The following is a 19697-nucleotide window of genomic DNA, read 5'->3' as shown; positions in this document are numbered from 1 at the left end:
ATTATATTTAATGACAGAATGATCGAAATATATATCATACGATTGCGATAAGATAATATAAATATTGGATATACTAGATATTTTTTTCATTAAGCTAATAAATATTATAATTAACATAATATAAAGACAATTTTTTTCTTTTTTTTTTTTTTTATTGGAAAATTATTGTAAATTAGATAAATTTCGATATATATATATACATATATGAAAGTAAAAGAGAGGAGATACTTATTAAATTATTTTCTATATATAAAAAATAGAAAATATATATGTAATTGTTTATAAATAAATATTCGTAATTTGTTAGAACAAATACAGCGCTTCTTATTGATGATAATTATCAAAATACAATTATAAAAATTCAAGTAAGAATTATTGTTAATCCCATATGTTTTTGAATAAAAATCAATAATGAAAAAAAAACCATCGATTAGTCGTTTTGTTGAACAACGTTGTTCAACATTCGTTTGAAATTCTTTTCATATAATATTATCTCAAACTATTAAGAATATGGAAGTAAAGTTTTTCTCCTTTCTTTTCCTTTCTTTTTTTTTTCTTTTTTTTTTTGGAAAATAATGAAAGTTCGAAAATTTATTGACATTACAATGACGTTATATGGAGAATAAAAATCAATTTTTATTGTATATTTTGTAATTTCCGCATATTGATAAAAAGTACAAACAGATATGCGTTTTACTTAAAAATATTTTATTTTTCGAAGGATAACATTCGTCGACAATTGATAACCATGAAGAATGCATGAATGCGTACGAAAAATTTTTCGCAAGACAAAAATGCCGACATATGTATCAATCAACAAAGCAACCCCATCACGACCATAGAAAACAGAGTAAACTAATAAGAGACGAAGAATCGGAACCAATGAGATTTAATTATTAATAAAAAAAATTTCCCCTTCCGGAGAATCCTTGCTGGATTTCCTGCGAGTATAAAAAAAAAAAAAAGGAAAAAAAACGAAAAACCCTTGTATCGAAAATATGATTAAAACGTGATTGGATTATCGTGACGTACATTTAATCATTTTCATTTTTTCATTTTTATAAAATCGTCGACTTTATGCTGCTCTGATGTTGTATCATTGACTCAGTTTTTTTTTTCTTTTTTTTTTTTGGAAATTATTATTATTATATACATATTAATTATTGTCATCGCAATGAATAAAATTTTCTATTATTTGCCTGTGTTATATCCTTCGTGAAAGATTTTTTATCCAACGAAAATAGATTGGGTTTGTTCGTAACCTTACCGACCTCTTCTTACTTTTCTCATCCCTGACTGTAAACGACTTATAACCTAACAGGAATGTAGTTTAAGGGTGAATACTTATCTGTCGTTCCTCGGAACTATACCACCATACAAAAACATCCTCCTATTTGGTCATTCCATCTTTCATTGTTAAATTCTGTGACTGATTCGACCTGTCAGGACGTATCAACTTATTTTTTGACGTTCCCTTATCTCCCCTTATCTAGATATGTATATATTCTACTATAATAAAGTCAATCGAAGCTTTATAAAGGTGGTAGTTCTAATTCGGAGCATTGTTAGTGCGCGACAGTTCGCCGGCAGTAGTTCGTATTCCGCTTCGTTTTAGTTTATTCTTCGTAGTTTTTAAATGAGTAATATAGTAAGTCAAGCGTAAATAATAATAATAATAAGAAGAAGAAGAAGAAAAAGAAAAGAAAGAAGATAAAGGAGTATCATAAGTATCCAGATCGTACGATTTAAAATTATAAAAAGAGGAAGAAGAAGAAGAAGAAGAAGAAAAAGAAATAGGAGAAAGAAAAAAAATAGAAAAGCAAAAGGGAAGTAACGAACGGAAAAATCTGTGAAGCACCGCCCTTCGTTGTAAAAGTAATGGCCCCATCAAGCTTCGAGTTGATCCTCGTTGGTTTCATCCTGTTGTTGCCTTTTCTCTATGAAACAAGCCGGACTTTTCGTTATTACTTCAAGTTTATCGTGTATTATGGCATTGTAACTTTCGCCGCCACGATATTGATACCGATTTTTCTTCTACGACCAAGGAGTCTAAAAAATCTCGTGTTAGTATTTATTTTCGTTTATAAAAGACATATTTTTTATTTTATTTATTTATTCTTTTTTCTTTTTTTTTTTTTTTTTTTTTTTTTTCTATGGAAAAATTTATCTCTCGAGTGACATTTGCACTATATCCGATAAATTTAAAATACTAATGGTATTATTATTATAATGAGATAAAAAGATTGATTGACATATTTAATGATATTAATTTTCTCGCAATAGTATACATAATAATCTATCATATCGCGTGTAATTTTTATTACAATGAAATGAACAATTTTCATATAAATTCTCAAAGAGATATGACATAAAAGTTAATGACGATAAATTTAATTAATAACATTAGTAGCTCTCGCGTACAAGTTATAAGATACGAGAAAGTATAAGATTAACATTTTTATCATTTGCAAGGAATCGTTAATATTTTATTTAATAATTAACACCATTAATTTATTTTTCAATCTTATAAAGAAATTATTTATTGAATGATTACAATAAAATTGTCATGTGTCAGTTTACTTTCGTATTTATATATATAAGATTTATTAATAATACTTAATATTTAAATCATTAGCATTATTTAGCAAGGAAATAAAAATTATAAGGGACAAGTGATCTATAAAAAAATTTGTATATTACAGATTATCATCATACCTGTGCAATCACATTAGTTTTTTATTGGGATTACGTTGGGAACTTAGAGGAAGAGAACATTTAGATCAAGATGTAGCATGCATTATAGTAGCTAATCATCAAAGTTCCTTAGATCTTTTGGGGATGTTTTATTTATGGCCAATAATGGATAGATGTACAGCAGTTGCTAAAAAAGAAGTCTTTTATGCTTGGCCTTTTGGTCTTGCCGCTTGGCTATCTGGATTAATATTCATAGACAGATTGAATTCAGAAAAAGCCCGTTCTGTTATTAATACAGCCTCTAAGCAATCAAAAGATAAAAAGGTATTAAATCATTATGCAAATATGCACATAAGAAAAAACACCTAATTTTATAATTCTCTTTGTAGTTTCAATTAAACATTTTTAGATATTTCAGGAGAAAAAGAAAAAAAAAATAAGAATTTTAATTTATTAAATCTTTTTAGTTCAAATTGTGGATATTTCCAGAAGGTACACGCCACAATACTGGAGAAATTCATCCGTTTAAAAAAGGTGCCTTTTATGCTGCAATCAATGCTCAGTTACCTATATTACCAGTAGTATTTTCATCTTATTATTTTTTGTCTAACGATGAGAAGAGATTTGATTCAGGTAATTTATATTGACTTATATAATTAATTTATAAATGGATTATATCTTAAATTACGTCAATATAAAAAATTAATAATTTATTTTTCACTAAGGTCACGTAGTTATAACAACACTACCACTTATATCTACAAAGGGATTAACTAAAGATGATGTAGAATCATTGATGGAAAAAACAAGAAATGTAATGTGCAAAGCCTTTCATGCATCTAGTACAGAAATACAACGTGCACTTCCTTCTTCTAGATCATACATAGAATGATCATTTCTTGAAGATTCAATTGACAGTTTTATTTTGATCGAATTTCTAAATGGAAACCAAAGACATCTATATCCTTTTTGTCTGCATCAAATATTAATCGAATATATTTATTTTCATTATTACATTTATGAACAAACATCGATCATACAAGCATTTCGTCTTAATTCCTGATAAAGGTATTATGTGTTAATTTATTTTTTATTATTTCGTATGGTTTATGTTATACACACGTATATACATAAAGCATATACTTTTTCTATTTTTTCTCATTTGCAAGTTCAGCAAAAAAATTAAATATATATCAAAAGTTAATAATAATTAATTGAAATAAAACTATAAATTTTACAAAATAGTAAAATAAACCAAACATTCTTTTAAATTTAATTGATATAATTTAGTGATATATTTTATAATAGTTATAGAAATATTGATAATTATCAATGGCTTAATAGATTACTTTACAATTTTATTATTAAAAATAAATTGTAAATATATACAAGGTATCTATTAAAATCATGGTATAATCTAAAGAAGGGACTTCTCTTTTAAGAAAAGTCAAAAATATATATAAAAAAACTTTATTGATCTGCAGCTTTGTTTTAAAAAAGAATTGACTTTAAATATTGGCCTGATATACATACAACATACATATATATATTTATAATTCGCCTAAACTTTGTATTTTTATGTTAATATACAATTAACGAGTTATATATAGAAAGGATTAAAATAAGAGATAAATTTAATAACATCTTAGTTAAATGAAAATATTCTGAGCTAATTTCTAAAAATGGTTTTTTCCGCGAATGAAATCTAAATTAAAAAGCTTTATTTTATATTTTCAAGTTACTTTCTTAATTGGAATCATTCTATTCTTGGTTGTACCACAATTTTCAATACATCATATATAACTCGAAAAGCATTTTTTAATTTTGTATTGTTGATTAAGGGTATATATCTCGTTAAGATAACTGCATTATTCTCATTATACACTGCATAATATTTTTATATAATTATTTTACGTTCTTCCATTTTTTATCTATCTAAGTTCCATAAATATACTCTACATTTCTTAATTAAGTATTATTGTTATAAGTTAAGGATAATATACTCATTATTATTTATAAAAAAAAAAAGAAAAAAAAAGAAAAAAAAGAAAAAAAAACAATAAAAATGGCGCATTTCATGATCTATACATTTTTTTACATGTGAAATTTTATGAACGTCTTTCACTAATCATGAATTATTTTTAAATTATAAAATCACAATCAAATTGCTACACATTTCCCAATAAAAAATAATTTTCTATTTTATATAAGTATAATCATAATATTAAATATGCTTATTGTTTTTGTATTTCTTATAAAAGACATGGTATTATGAGTATAACAAAAAAATTTTATTTGCATAGCATAAGATACTAGTCAATATAAAGTCATCAAATGCACGACAATTTTTTAATATATCAATACTAAAATTTGAATCTGTCCAATGTGTTATTCATATAATTGCTTAAGACTGTGTTCAGTTTTTGTTGCTTCCAATTTGTATCACAAATGAAGACATCGATAAAAAAAAATCATAGATGTACTAGTATATACAATACATTAGTTGTTAAAGAAATATAATTGAAAAAAATTTTTGATATTGGAATGTATACAGGCATCACTATGTTTACTTATTTCAATTTTTACTTATATGCATAACTTGAAATAATATGATTTATTTTATGATTATTATCACATACAGTCACATGTATAAGTGACATTGATTTATTGGGGCCATAAATATTGTGATTATCTATGCCATTTATTTAGTTACTAAGTAAAATATAATATCACATATCTATTGATAAAATGTCAAATAACATGTCACAGTATCTAGTCTAACACTCGACTATTTTACTATATCTTTATAGGTCAACACAGTTCCAAAATATATAATTGTAAGATTTTTTTATTTGAAGTAATATTAAAATACAATGTGTATGTAATAGAAAGAGAAAAACTTTTTGTCAAGTTGTCTAAATCCATTGGACAGAATTATTGTTTTAACATATTTTGTGAATATTTTACTCCTTAAGAAAAACAAGGTGTATATATTATCTATGAATTTAAAACTATAAGTTTTCCACTTATGCAAACACACGTAGGATATATATACCTAATGGCCATATTAAACTTATAGTTAAATTTGTAGTTAACACTTGCAAGAATAGATACTAAATGTACTGAGAGAGAGGGGGGGGAGAGGAAGCTATTAAGTAATTGGTTGTCAATAAATATTATGTATTTTATATTGTTGTATCAATGAACACTTTGAAAAAAAATAAGTTTCTAATTTAAATGATAATTATCAATTTATTATTAATGCTACTTTGCATTAATATTTTAAAGGTTACTAAATTTAAAAAGAAAAGATTGTTTAACTATTAAATGTCAATATATTGTATCAAAGTTCATAAATTATTATTTTATATACATATTCCTACTTCCATAGACACACTGGATATTAAAATATGTACTATTAACATACTGTTTACAAAATTATTAGAGGAACAAACAACAATATTAAGTGCTTTTATATTTGGGATGCATTTGGAAAAAGGAAAAAAAAGTAGATGATCATTTTATAACTACGTGAATTATTTGAGAATCTCTTTTGTATTTTATACAAGTAAGATTAATAATACAATAAGGTTAAAACTGTAAATTATAACAATGGCTTGTCATGAATGAAGAAGAAAAATAAATCGAAATGTATATCAAACATTTTTAATGTTTTATTACTTATATGATATTACATGTCACAATTATATGAACTGACAATTACATCTTCTGTAAATATAATAATTAAAAAAATGTGGTAATGCGTGGACACATACAAATAATTTTGTAATAAGAGAAAATGTTTTATAAATATTGAAATATGAATAGACAAATGTATTTGTAGTCCACTTGTTATTATGACAAACTTAGAATTAAGGAACTTTATTTTGACTATGCACTATATAAGTAGATACTTTTAACATGTTTAGGCCTAAATTCATTTTCTAAATGAATTTTTATGATGTTACAAGGAAACGTAAAGTACGTTTAATAAAATATTGGCTTACAATTAATAGTCAAAACCTGACAGACCTGCTGCAGTTTTTTGTTGGTTTTCAGTCCATGCTTTTGCTATTGTTTTCTTTATTTCATCATCTCCATCTTGATACATTTTTTTCATTAGATTCACTAAACTTGCACCAGGATCATCTCCCATTTCAGGAACAGATGGAGTTTTTGCTTCTTTTATTCTTTTTTCAATGCCTGTTACATGCGACCAATTCTTCGGTAATTTTTTAGCAAGATATACAATGATCATATCTGTCTTTATTTTTACGTAACTTTTCTCTGTGTCAATGTCTTCACATAAATTATTGATCGGCAAGTGATAATTTTTATTATCCAAACCAAAAATATACAGGTCCATTGATTTTTCTGTATATTTACAGGTAACATCTTTGTTTGGTAAAATATGTACATTCTTTAATTGAACGTATATCTTGACAACACTATTTGTTTGATCCCACCCATAATTATTTAACTTAACTTCATAACATTTAGGAGTAGAATCAATTGGCGAATTTACAGATTTAAGATACACATCCTTATTTTCATCGATCAGTTTAGCTAATTCTGTCTGCAATCGCCTAATCTCCAAAGTAAGCATATCTTTAACTTTGGATCGTGTAGCTTGTTGTAATAATGTATTCAATTCTTCAATATCCAGTTTTAACTATAAAAGGAAACTTGTACTTATAGATACTTATCTGTCAGTACTTTATTTTCTTTAATAAATAGTTCAAAAAAAAAGAAAAAATATCTTCCCTTTTAAATATTTAAGATGAAATATGTATATTCGAATGAGTCTCCACTAAATATGGATATAAAATCATATTTAAAAAAATATTTTATTTATTATATTGAATCGTTAAAAATGGTTAAATATATGCTATAAACAAAAATATAGAGGAAAATTATAAGTATAGAACTTACCTCATCACTTTTCGTAGCCATAATATTAAATTTTATCGTTTACGAAAATTTCTTTGTAAAAATTTTGTTCAAATTCAATTAAATACAATATTATAATAATAATAAAGCAAGAGTATTCACAATTTTTGAATGCTGAATGCTCGTAAAGCGTTCTTTAATTTGAGCAAACAATGCGCAATAAAACGACACGTTTAGACTCGTTCGACTAAGCTAATCGCTTGCTCGCGCGGTTATCTAAACTCCTATATACATACATATAGTGATAGAAACTTCTGGATTTCTCTAGAATAAAAAATAGTCTATGATTATATTTTCGAAATTTCTAACGATATGATTTAACGTAAAGAGAGACATAATAAATCAATTATTAATTATTTAATTTGAATTTGTAAAAATGAATAATTTTTTTTTTTGTTAAATTTACCAGCATCATTGTCAATAATTTATTTTCTTGTACTATATTGTAACGAACAAAATTGAAGCAACCTTAATAATCGATATGTGTGTATTGTTTATAAAATAAGATTTATATATTGTTCAATTAATAAATATTGTCACAGATTGTAGATATTGTTTCGTAATTTATAAAAGTCGTTATTTTTATTTCTTTTTTATTATTTAAAAAAAAAATACGTTAGCTCCAGTTGGCTTTACTAAGACTCGGCATGCTATAACGTTCTTTGATTGGTCCGTTAGAAATCCAGTAATCCTTTGTTAGAATAAATTAGCGGATAAAATTGTTCAAGTATTAAAAATACAATGGATAATTCTATTGTACCAGATATATTAAATTTGGATACGGAAGAATTGTCCGATAAAGTTACTTGTAAACGAAGATCCTTGGTTTTTCAATCACGAACTTCAAAATTATTTACTGACGAAGGTTAGTTAACCTCAAAGTATGGATATTCTGTGTTTAAATAAGTAAATAATAATTTCTCCTAAAAGGTTTAAATTCTTTCTCATAGAAACAGATCAAGCGAGAAATCTTGAAAATGAAGATTTTTTAGAGATCAATAAATGTAAACGACAATGTGTAGAGGATGTAACGAAGAAAGAAAATTTTGATTTGCAAAAATATATAAATGACCTTAGACAAGAAAGAAAATTATGGCAATCAACGTTAAAAGAACGTAAATCAAAAAGACGAATTCTTTCAAAACAAAAATCTGTTCTAGAAGAGCAAGGACAGAATTTAGATACTAAAGCATTATCTGATTCCGAAAGATCTTTTCTTTCAGCTTCCCCTAATTACGAATATATTTGTGAAAACAGTCAGAAATTATCAGATATGGCTCTTAAAATAATCTTATTAAATGAATTAGTATTTAAGTTAAATGAAAGGTTTATGTTAAGAATGAAAGAGAAGTTGAATAAGACTACGAAGAAAATTATTGAAATGTCAGGATAACAAATGTTTTAATCTAAACATTATTAGAGAGTTTTACTTATGTAAATAGCAATATTTGTATATAAATAAGATAAAACATTATGTATATAATCATATTTTACATTGTTTTATAATAGTTAAGATAAGTAGAGTATATTATTTTAAGTTTTTTTACCGATGTACTTTTTTTTTGTCATACCTTAATACTGTTAAAAGTACAATTTTGCATATGTATTATGATTTATAGTGTTTTACACAATATATCAATATACATATGAAATATAAAATGCTTGAGGGAAAACAATTTCTACTAATGAATAATTAATTTCGAATATTTAAAATAGTATAAACAATGTCTTTGGTAGAAAGCTTTTCTAAATGTCATCACTATGATGACAGAATTGTAACTTATTTTTACATTATCTGAATTTTTTACGTTTTGTATAATATAGCGTGCATTTTAATATTTTAGATAATGTAAAATTGAACATAGTAACCAATAGAGTTGTCATCTATGCAAATGAAAACTTTTCCTTCTTGCTGCCTTTCTTTCCTTTTGGGCCAGGTATTCTTTTCTTGATGTACTACTATGTAATTCTAAAATGTGATTTATTTTTCTTACAATTTCTTCTGCTGTCATTGAATCTGCTTCAAAATCATGATTTTTAAATGATGCTGACTGATGAAGAGAATGCGTTTGACTGGATGATGCTATAAAAAATTAATAATTAATAATTAAACTAATATAACAAAATACATATATACATACATATATATATATATATATATTTCTTGTTATATTAGTGATATTGAGGTAAAAAATATGTACCACTTAAACTGTCTAGAGTAGAAGAATGTGGAGTATAAACCAATGTAAATATTGTTTTTGATCCTTTGTTTTCAGTTATTTCACACCACGCAATGTTATCTATATGATAACTAACTGCCCGTTGTCTATTCCAGAATCGGCTGGCACCTTTTCCCGTTATCACTGGATCAATCTCAATCTTCTCACCCGATATTCCAAGGTGAATTTCAGTCTTTGCTCTCACTTTATTTATTATGTATACTCTGTTCATAAACATAAATATGTAATATATTTATCATTTAGATATTCTTCAAATGCCATATGATAATAGAAATGCACCTATATGATTGATACAATGGAGCTTCCATTGCTGTTGTATGACCTTCCATCTTGGCTAAATCTTTTGCTACTTCTTCTTGTTCTTTGTTATTGCCTTCCAATTCTTCATTGACTTCTGTTTCAATATGTTTTATCGTATTATGTCGTGCTCTATCACTTGGTTTCATTTCAACAAGACCTAATGTTGTGAATTCAAATTTGGATATTATTTCTCTTGGATCTAAACAAGGAAAGTCCCAATCTACCTCTCCATCATCTTCAGTAATATATAAACCATATTTTGTAATATCTTCCCTGTTGACAAAAAAAAAAAAGAAAAAAAAAAAAAGAAAAAAAAGACAAGTTACAATGCTTGTAAATATATATAAAGCTTATAATATATTATATAACTTCCATACTTTAAACTATGGTTAGGATGTTCACTTGCATATTTATAACATATGAGCCCAATAAATTCCAATACTTTTGCTGCAGCAATAACAACAATTTGCAAAGGATAAGTTCTTTCTTCCTTAGGTAACATACACATAAAGATTCTATATTTTCTAATAGGAATACCAACTTGTGCCTGAAACAATTTCAAATATATAAATCCATATTACACAATTAATAAAATAATGATAATTAATACTTCATACATTGCCATCAAATTTTGCATATTCTGTAAAAGGATTTTGAGGTAAATTGGGACATTTTTCTATTTGTTCGGATAAAAGGGAAAGCCTTTTGCTTGTAGTCGTATTTTTTTTACGGAAGTCCTTTCTTTGAAATAATTTTGATTGTTCGGCAAGTGAAAGAAGATTCGGTTTGTGCTCCCATTTTACATGCTTTATTTTAGCTGCTTTCTTTCTCTCTAAGTCCATTTTTTCTAATCTTTGAGCTGTATTAGAACGTTGTCTATGACTAAATTCCATATCTGTCGGAATAATACAATATATAATTTAATAATTGTATTTTTGTATGTACAAGATTGTCTATCAGTTAAGAAACAAATATTATACCCATTTGTATGTCATATGATTCAGCTAATGCATCCAGATCTTCATCGTCGCTTTCTTCCATTCCAGGATAACATTGTAATGTTCCATTCGACCTAAGTTCTTTCGGTATATCTTCACCTAACATAACCATCTCACACATACCTTTAGAACGAAAAATAATATATGATTTTAAGATATACACAAAGTATTAGTCAATAAAAAGCTATTTATATTTAGAAAAAATATATATACATATTTAATATATATTTAATATATATATTATGATATAAATGCATATTAGGTTATAACACGACTATAAAGTAGCGGAGCGTATAAAATAGAAGAGTGTATATTTGCAGAAAATGATATTAAAATATATTCAATACAACGATATAAAAAATATTTACCTGTGTCATCTGTGGACAAAAAACTATCTCTTATATGAGATAATAGCCAATGTTGGTTATCATATAAGGCCATCTTTTTTTTTTATATATTTAAATGTCTTCATAAAATAATTTTTTTATTTTAACAAAAAATTATAATTTTAAATGTCGGAAACATAGATGATTTTTATTTTTAATTATTGGCTTGAAACAATTCATGACAAGTCAAAGTCATAAGCTTTGCCAGATCTTATATACTCAACGCTACCTTAGAATCGTTAAACTTTAAGGTTACATTTTCAAGTCCAACACGACTAGCGCCATCTATGAATTACAAAAATAAATTAGTAACAGTAAATTACTACTAGTAGGTAATATGTATCATTATTATTATTATTATTATTATTATTATTATTATTATTATTATTATTATTATTATAAATTATTATTATTTTTTGATTTATTGACGAATTATTTCCTTTATCATATTTTTATTCGTGATATAATATCAAGAGATTTCTTAAACAAATTTGCATATTTAATTTACAGAAAAACTTTTAATTAATGGTAAAGTCGTGTAATCGATTATTTATGAAATAAACATGAAAGATTCATTAATAATTATTAAATAATTTACAAAGTCATAAATCTCGTCAAATGTAGTACAAACGAAGAGAAAAGTTTTGATAAAAAGTAAGTCATTTTTCTCGTTAAGAAAAAGCATGTCACTATATTGTGCGGGCAAATAAACCGGCGCCAAATTAAACGGAGGGTTATTACCTTCGTTTACTCTTTCTCTCTTCAAATATTATCGAGTACTTTTTCTATTTCTCTCTTTTTCTTTCTCTCTCTCTCTCTCTCTCTCTCTCTCTTTTTTCTCTATCTATCTCTATCTTACTATCTACCACATCATGAAGGGGAAGGCTGCAACCAAGAACTGAAAAGCGATGACTAAGGGTATTCTTGATTTTGGGCTCTTTGCCAAAACGAAAAGATACGTGAGAGTATATATTCGTACATAGATGTCGTTCATAGATATGTACATAGATGTACTAAAAGGAAAAAAGAAAAAAAGAAAAAAAATATTAGGGAAGATGACACGAACGAAGGATCAGCGATTAAGTGAGAAAATGAAAATTAGAAAAATTTTAACTGGCGAACATAAAACTGTAAATTAAATCGAAGAATTCTTTGTGTGTTGTGATTGTTTCGCCAATGTGAATATTTGATTAATTGATGGACAAATAAAAAGACGAGTTGAAGATAGATTTATTTTAATATTCTTTAGAAATCAATTATAGATCGGAGAACTTTTAAGCTCTTAGAAAAGAACTACTTCGGTATTATTAATCTCTTGTTTGATTTTCAATATCAATCTTAGCTTGCTTTAAAGCTTTCTTTAAAAAGTGTCTAAGGAATCGGATTATTTCTTTTCTTCTTTTTTTTTTTTTTTTTTTTTTTTCATAACTTTTATTTATTTTATTTATTTATTTATTTATTTTTTTTTTTTTTTTTGATAAGAAATTTATTTATTTTAACAAATAGACGAAAGGAGTATTGAAAAATTATCAATGATTCTTAAATAAAGAATGATATCATCTTTTTGAATGTATTCATAAAGAGAATAAGATGTATGTATAAATGATAAGAGCGATGAGTATAAATGATTGTGAATAAGATATGTATACGCGTTTCTAAGGGAAAAGGTTCGCGCACTATATTTCTACTTCACGTTCCTCCTCCGAGTCTTATATTTGTGAGTGGGCTTTCCTGAAAAGCTGCTTTCTAAAATATGAATTACGTTTTACAAATCTCTTCATACCTCTTCATAAGATATGAATTACATTTAACAAATTTCTTCGTGTACCGTTCTATATATCCATTTCTGTTATTTTTACGAGATACATTTTCTTATTATTAGATCACTTTAAAACTTATACGCGTACGCATATATTCTATATGCGATAGCATATTGCATAAATATAAATCATATCTAGTAGAAATATAATTTCATAATAAAAAAATTTATGTGTTCTCTTCTCACTTTTCTGTCTTTCTCTTTTAAAACTTTCTGAAAGTTCTTATCGTCCTCGCCAAATCTTCTCGATTCAGTGAGTGCGTGCACGCGTGCTATGTTGTGTGTATATATATATATGTATGTATATATACATAATAGAAGTGCAACAATAATAGACGAGTTATACGTGGCATACAAACGATAACGATCTATTCTCACGAGGAAAGGATGACGGCGTAAGTTTCTTATGATTTTTAATATTTTTCACCCTCGCATAAGATCGCAGACTACATTTAATATCAACAAATACAAACGACCCTACTTTGACATTTATCGATCCAGCCTTCTTTCGCATTTCGATAAGGAAACATCGGAGTTCTCTCTCCTTACAAACGTCTAAAATCAAACAATTAATACTTCCGATTATTTTATAATTATTTAAATGACATATAATATAAATGAAATATAATAAACTAATATCGGTATTATATAAGCTTTTTATTAATTCTTATTTACGATTTTCTATTTAAATATCACATTTTCGATTGTACTTACGCTCGCCATCATATCCATGTATTTCTTATTTATTCTTATTTATTTTATTAATTATTATTAATTCTTATTTATTCTTATTTATAAAATTTGGATATTCGCCTATTATACTTTCCTTCAATAAGAAAAAATCGAGCTCGATTTCGGTAATTTGATTTTGTTAACTAACTCGATTGTTAGGTTATGTGTGAGAATGTTATAAACTAACAATCTTATATCAATACAATAGGAATATAGTGGAAATAATATTTTCCTATTTAACTTGCAGTTCACATTTTATCTAAATCTGTCGTTGAAGTCGCATATATTACGAGCAGAAAGTGATGAAGAATAAGTTTATGAGAAAGAAGTTACTTTGAAAAGTTTAATTTTTTCCTGCATTCTGATTGGTTCTGAAATTCGCGCCTATACGAATTCCTTTTCTATGGCAATTATATAGATGATTGCGCAGTATCGTTTCTACCTTCGTTACAATCAACGTTTTACGAGCATTGACAGGAATTAACAATCAATTATCTTATTTTTATAAGTCCTATCAAGATTAATATAAATATTTTAGTGTTCTATTATCATAATTAAATAAGAATTAATCGTTTGTATAATTGTGATTATTACGTACATATAATAAGTTGTGTTTATCTCCTCGTTATGCAAAGGTAACCTGGTGCGTAATATATTTTTTCAACATTTAATTTTAATAATCATGCTTTGGAAAATGTTACGATATTTTTATATTTAAAATATATGCATTATTGTTATAAGATTGCATCCTAAAAAACAAAGGATATATAATCTTGAGAGTAAGAAAAATTCAAAAAAAGATTTGAAATTTTCTTCGATCTTGATTGGTTCTTATAATACCGCCACTAAAGTCTTTTTCGTTGATTCAGTATTATAAAATTCACTTTTACATAATATCACGTATTTATATTAAAATTATTATGCTAATGTGCCAAACAGATAAATTTAATATATATTCAATATATATTCAATATATATATATATATATAAAATTTAAGTTTACTAATTTGAATTTGAAATATTATAACACATATTTTTTTGGAATATAATTGAAATTACTATATCCAAAGATAATCTACGAGAAACGTATATTACTATATTTACTTGTTTTTTTGTATTATCATTTATTTCTTCATCTTTTTATCAGATTATTAATGACTGCGAGCAAGGCAGTCTTAGATTTAGTATTTCAGTATTATTCAGATATTATTCAGATTTAATATCACAATTATTGTTTATTTATACTTATATATTTTATCCAATTTAAAACTTTTATAATTCAGTGACTAACTAATTAAATATATTAGTTATTAAAATTATGTGATGTAAAATCAGTGTTTGATCATTTATTGCAATCAAGATTTCTCAGATATAGAATTACATAGTTTAATTTATTGTTTAATATTTTGTAACGCGTTATTAGATTCAGTGTATATAAGTTTTGATTAACGATGTTAATTCTGTTACCTTGTATTTGTTCCAACGTATTTTGTTATCAACGTAATACAATTTCAACCCATCTTTCTATCTCGAATGATGATATATTGGAGCCATCGCAGAACTTCATAAGTAGTAAGACCAAAAATCAGAACCATTATAGTTATTTATCTTTAAGTTACTTTATTTTATCTTTTCATTATAATTTTTTCTCTTTATTATCTTTGCATGTCTATCTTTGTCTTTGTTTTTATTCTTTCTTCATGATAATAACAATCTACGCTAAGCAATTCACAATTTAGTGCATTGTATTTTAGACTTTACTTAAATATCAAACATTTAAAGCTTTTCAATTTTTAGAATTTAATTTTAATAAATAATACGTTTATAAATTTACATTAAATATCTGCTATCTTATTTAATCAGAGACAAGATAGTTCATAAGAAATATATTTGTTAAAAATCAAGTGTAATATTATTACATGCGTGTAACATTATTAAGTATATATAGATATTTTTTGTCAATTACTAATTACTCATAAAAAGATAATAGTTTATTCATTAATGTCTTTAATTTATAATTTTTAATTTATAATTAAATATGTTATTCAAATGAAAAATTCTATAAGATAGATTTATATAATGATGAAAATAAGCCTGTATCAGAAAGATATTAGAATTATTAAAATAAGTATAAATATTTAAAAAGAAATTATTTTTTGAATCAAATTATTGCTCATGTTTTTTTTTCTTTTTCTTTTTTTTTTTTTTTTTTTATACATAATATACATTATATCGAATATTTTAAATGTTACTAATTATCTATATGGTGAAATTTTTGATAAACCATTAAAATTTTTATTTGAAAATTTATCTAACGCATTAAGATCTTTATTTATTGATAAAGAAGATAGAAAATCACAAAGAAGGAATAAGAGAAAGGGAGAAGAGAATACGTCCTATATATGTGTGTTTTAGAACGATAGATATCCTCCTACTGTGAAATGAATTATAATTGTGTTCAATCCATCGACTGACCTTTCTAGATAATAAACGACTATCTAGAATGCATGAAGATTCATTTCAACTGGTCGTAGATCTTTTTGACGATTTACTGACAAACTATCCGACGTTCAACTACTTGATATTATTGTCCAAGATTGAAATAGGATCATGTTCATCTTTGATATTCTCTTTCATTGTCATTACTACGTTTTTATTATTTTCACGTATGGGCATTTAGATATTTTACAAATCTTTCATTTTGTATAAATAAATAAATCCTTTGTAAAACATTTATTCTATAATATTGCTCGACGGCGATTCTTTTATCGTATTTATTTTTTTTCTTTTTTATTTTTTCTTCTCTTCCACGCTCCGATTTTTCACCGGGATCGTTTTCTACTTTACGTTACTCTTCTTTATGTATCTCCTTTTTTCTGAAACGTTAAACTCGATGAAGCTCGTTTACATTCAAGGTAACTCCAGTATGCCACTTTTTCGCGCACTTTCCGCCACTTATTCCACACAGACTTTTTTTTCCCCTTCGTATTACGCGTTTATACAATCCACTTCGTTTTATTCTTCTTTTTTCTTTACTTTTTCCTTTTTTTTTGTTAATTTCTTTCTTTTTTTCTTTCTTTCTTTCTTTCTTTTTCTTTCTTTTTTTTTTTTTTTTTTTTTTTTTTTATATATTTACCATCGAATACGCGTCTCTTTCTCAAAATCTGTGATTGCATGTGGTTTCATTGTCTGCTGTGATTTCACAGTAGATTGCACTGTCGTTAGATTAGAATTTAGCATACTAATCGACTCTTTCTACTTATCTTCCTTTTTTATCTTTGAGAACATTCCTTTGCCACATCTTTTCTTTTCTTTTCTTTCCTTTTTCTTTTTCTCTTCCTCTCTCTCTTTCTCTCTCTCTCTCTCTCTCTCTCTTTCTCTCTCTTTTTTTTTTTATTTCTTTCCTTCCATTCTGCATCGCTTTTTTCTCATTAATTTATGGCCTTTTTATGGCCATTATTACTCTCCTCCATCTTTCGCGTGATCTTTCCATTCTCTTCGGTTACCCTTAAAAATGTCATAATTAGATATCAGAGTTGATAAATCTAGAATAGAATATATCACAGCTTTTTCTTTTCCATTCTCATCTTGTATGAAGATATCGTAATTGAATAATCATCTTTAAATGAGCGCTCATGGTAGATTGCCAAGCAAAAGTATGTACGAAAAAGGAAACAACAGAGATTAAATATTCGCCGGTATCGAAGTTTAAGACTTTTGATATGTTTCTTTCGTTTACTTTTGTCCACGGACTTCTTTACTTCAGTCATATTTCATTCGTTAATTAAAAGATCCTGTTATCTTATTTCTCTTTTATGTTTACGACGAACGTTAAGTATCTACGTATACCAGTTTTGCATTCCTTTCCACGAATTTAAGTTGTTTTCTTGTTTTTTTTTTCTCTTGTCTAATTTTCTTACTATATATATATATATATATATATATATATATATATATATATATATATATATATATATTTTCTTTTTTCTTTCGAATTGTTTATGCTTTTCTATTTTCCACGCAACGTTTCCCTTTTAAACATGCACAATATAGAAGTATTCTTTTTCTACGTTTGTTTTCCTCATTTTCCTGGCATTGTTCCCTCAAACACTCCCTCTCCCTTTGTGAAAACGTAACTCGTACGCTAATTAACGATCTCGTTATCTTCGCGAGTGATTGAGCACGCGGAGAATCCTTCGCATCAATTTCATATAACGCGATCTGTGCATGAGAAACATTATTTTTCGTTCCTTCCTTCCTTCCTTCCTTTCTTCCTTCCTTCCTTCCTTCCTTCCTTCCTTCCTTCCTTCCATCCATCCTTATTTTGTCCCTTCGTTTTCTTCGCTTTCTTGGCCTTTCGTATTTATAATTCTTATTGTTGTCCATCGTACGATCGGAGAAGAATAATTGCTTCGTATTTCTATATATTCGAATATTTATTTTGCGAGCAAAAAAAATGAGGAAGGAAGTGCAATTAAAAAAAAAAAAAGAAAAAGAAAAAAAGAGGAATTTTCTTCTTACAAATAAAAGATAAAGGATAGTACTCTTTTTTTTTTTCTTTTTTTTAAATTCCTTTACTTATTTTATTATCTATCAGTGTTTCAAAGAGTAAATCAATTTCAATTGTATTTCATTTAAAAATTAAAGATTTCGTTGATCGATATATTTGATATCGATATTATTTGATATGTAATCTCATCGAATAGAGACCCAATAGATTCGAAACTAAATAAAAAGCGACATCATTTTGAAGCATAGCAGCGGCTCAAACGGTACTGCAGCTTTGGATCTGCAACGTACGTTGAAGATGCGGTACGGCCCGTTTGAATCGTGCATGCGCAAAATATTAGTGCACATGCGCAATCTACCTATCTTATATCTATAAGGGTAGCTACCCTCATCGAGGTCGGACAGTTCTTGCCCGTCCAGGGTCGGCTCGTGATCGGGAAGTAATCGTTCCTTTTGTGATTTGCATCGAGAGGCTGCGCACACATAGTTTCCTTCTCTCACGTTTTCTTCGATGACGCGTCATAACACAAAGGCACGACTACCTGTCGTGATGGCGAATACGCGGGAATAGCCTAGAGAGGCGAGGCTTTATTCTAAAAATAAAAATAAAAATAAAAAAAAAAAAAAAAGAAAAAAAAAAGAGAGAAAAAAACGAAAACAAGAAAGAAAAAGATAAAAAAGAAAAAGAAAAGGACAAAAGAAATAAAAAAGTAAAAATCTAAAAAAAAAAGGAGGAAAAAGAAAAAGAAAGAAGAAAAGGAAAAAGAAAGAAGAAAGGAAATAAATGAACAAATAAATTGATAGCACTTACTACAAATGCAAAAGAGATATTTATCTACGAATGAAAGTGTCTAAAACACGCGAGAGGAACGATCTTATCGAGTAAGAGAATCGACAACATTTCAATTTGCCCTTAACATATTTTAAAAGCCTCTTCTCGGTGAGAAAGCAATGACATTGACTTATTTTTCAAAGTGATCAATTAATTTCCCGTTCGTTTGTTATAACAGATTTGAAAATTAATTTATCGTGAACATTGTGAAAGGGGGACTTTGCTAATTAATTAGAT

General features: G+C 26.4%; 5 protein-coding genes across 7 annotated transcripts in view; 3 read left to right on the top strand and 2 right to left on the bottom strand.

Annotated features, from left to right (window-relative positions):
• Nucleotides 1-1245: 1245 nt before the first annotated feature.
• On the top strand, nucleotides 1246-4686 carry Agpat1 (1-Acylglycerol-3-phosphate O-acyltransferase 1). The gene is made up of 4 exons (XM_035866420.2): nucleotides 1246-2063; nucleotides 2703-3018; nucleotides 3162-3327; nucleotides 3420-4686. Exons 1-4 carry the CDS (start codon nucleotides 1879-1881, stop codon nucleotides 3584-3586), a joined length of 834 nt encoding a protein of 277 aa, XP_035722313.1. The 5' UTR covers nucleotides 1246-1878; the 3' UTR covers nucleotides 3587-4686.
• Nucleotides 4687-6346: 1660 nt separating this feature from the next.
• LOC118441621 (calcyclin-binding protein) lies at nucleotides 6347-8177 on the bottom strand. Its single transcript, XM_035866272.2, has 3 exons — nucleotides 8051-8177; nucleotides 7627-7908; nucleotides 6347-7366 (listed from the first exon to the last, which is right to left on the bottom strand). Exons 2-3 carry the CDS (start codon nucleotides 7645-7647, stop codon nucleotides 6704-6706), a joined length of 684 nt encoding a protein of 227 aa, XP_035722165.1. The 5' UTR covers nucleotides 7648-7908; nucleotides 8051-8177; the 3' UTR covers nucleotides 6347-6703.
• Nucleotides 8178-8280: 103 nt separating this feature from the next.
• Nucleotides 8281-9187, top strand: LOC118441622 (uncharacterized). The gene is made up of 2 exons (XM_035866273.2): nucleotides 8281-8509; nucleotides 8595-9187. Exons 1-2 carry the CDS (start codon nucleotides 8386-8388, stop codon nucleotides 9035-9037), a joined length of 567 nt encoding a protein of 188 aa, XP_035722166.2. The 5' UTR covers nucleotides 8281-8385; the 3' UTR covers nucleotides 9038-9187.
• Nucleotides 9188-9358: 171 nt separating this feature from the next.
• On the bottom strand, nucleotides 9359-11818 carry Sin1 (SAPK-interacting protein 1). The gene is made up of 7 exons (XM_035866271.2): nucleotides 11551-11818; nucleotides 11165-11305; nucleotides 10802-11079; nucleotides 10562-10731; nucleotides 10164-10457; nucleotides 9846-10087; nucleotides 9359-9727 (listed from the first exon to the last, which is right to left on the bottom strand). Exons 1-7 carry the CDS (start codon nucleotides 11621-11623, stop codon nucleotides 9525-9527), a joined length of 1401 nt encoding a protein of 466 aa, XP_035722164.1. The 5' UTR covers nucleotides 11624-11818; the 3' UTR covers nucleotides 9359-9524.
• A 7569-nt stretch (nucleotides 11819-19387) lies between these two features.
• LOC118441623 (uncharacterized) overlaps nucleotides 19388-19697 on the top strand; it is a 67439-nt gene continuing 67129 nt past the window's right edge. For all 3 annotated transcript variants that reach the window (XR_014982191.1, XM_035866275.2, XM_085657053.1), the window contains exon 1: nucleotides 19388-19510. The gene's annotated coding sequence lies outside the window, so the exon portion shown is untranslated. The remainder of the gene's footprint in view (nucleotides 19511-19697) is intronic.

The sequence above is a fragment of the Vespa mandarinia genome, chromosome 5 (genome assembly GCF_050613455.1).
Source record: "Vespa mandarinia isolate Hongniang chromosome 5, ASM5061345v1, whole genome shotgun sequence".
NCBI classification, from domain to species: Eukaryota; Metazoa; Arthropoda; class Insecta; order Hymenoptera; family Vespidae; genus Vespa; species Vespa mandarinia.
The sequence above is the reverse complement of the archived record's forward strand: the minus strand, read 5'-3'. Positions and strand labels throughout refer to the sequence as shown.

Bases quoted from the DNA above. Each gene is read 5' to 3' on its own strand.
- Agpat1 (XM_035866420.2), top strand. From the start codon at position 1,879: ATGGCCCCATCAAGCTTCGAGTTGATCCTCGTTGGTTTCATCCTGTTG. The intron at 3,019-3,161 runs GTATTAAATCAT...AAATCTTTTTAG, and splicing joins AGCAATCAAAAGATAAAAAG to TTCAAATTGTGGATATTTCC. The intron at 3,328-3,419 runs GTAATTTATATT...TTTTTCACTAAG, and splicing joins TGAGAAGAGATTTGATTCAG to GTCACGTAGTTATAACAACA.
- Sin1 (XM_035866271.2), bottom strand. From the start codon at position 11,623: ATGGCCTTATATGATAACCAACATTGGCTATTATCTCATATAAGAGAT. The intron at 10,458-10,561 runs GTATGGAAGTTA...TTTTGTCAACAG, and splicing joins CATCCTAACCATAGTTTAAA to GGAAGATATTACAAAATATG. The intron at 9,728-9,845 runs GTACATATTTTT...AATTTTTTATAG, and splicing joins TACTCTAGACAGTTTAAGTG to CATCATCCAGTCAAACGCAT.
- LOC118441622 (XM_035866273.2), top strand. From the start codon at position 8,386: ATGGATAATTCTATTGTACCAGATATATTAAATTTGGATACGGAAGAA. The intron at 8,510-8,594 runs GTTAGTTAACCT...TCTTTCTCATAG, and splicing joins AAAATTATTTACTGACGAAG to AAACAGATCAAGCGAGAAAT.
- LOC118441621 (XM_035866272.2), bottom strand. From the start codon at position 7,647: ATGGCTACGAAAAGTGATGAG. The intron at 7,367-7,626 runs GTAAGTTCTATA...TTCCTTTTATAG, and splicing joins TGGCTACGAAAAGTGATGAG to TTAAAACTGGATATTGAAGA.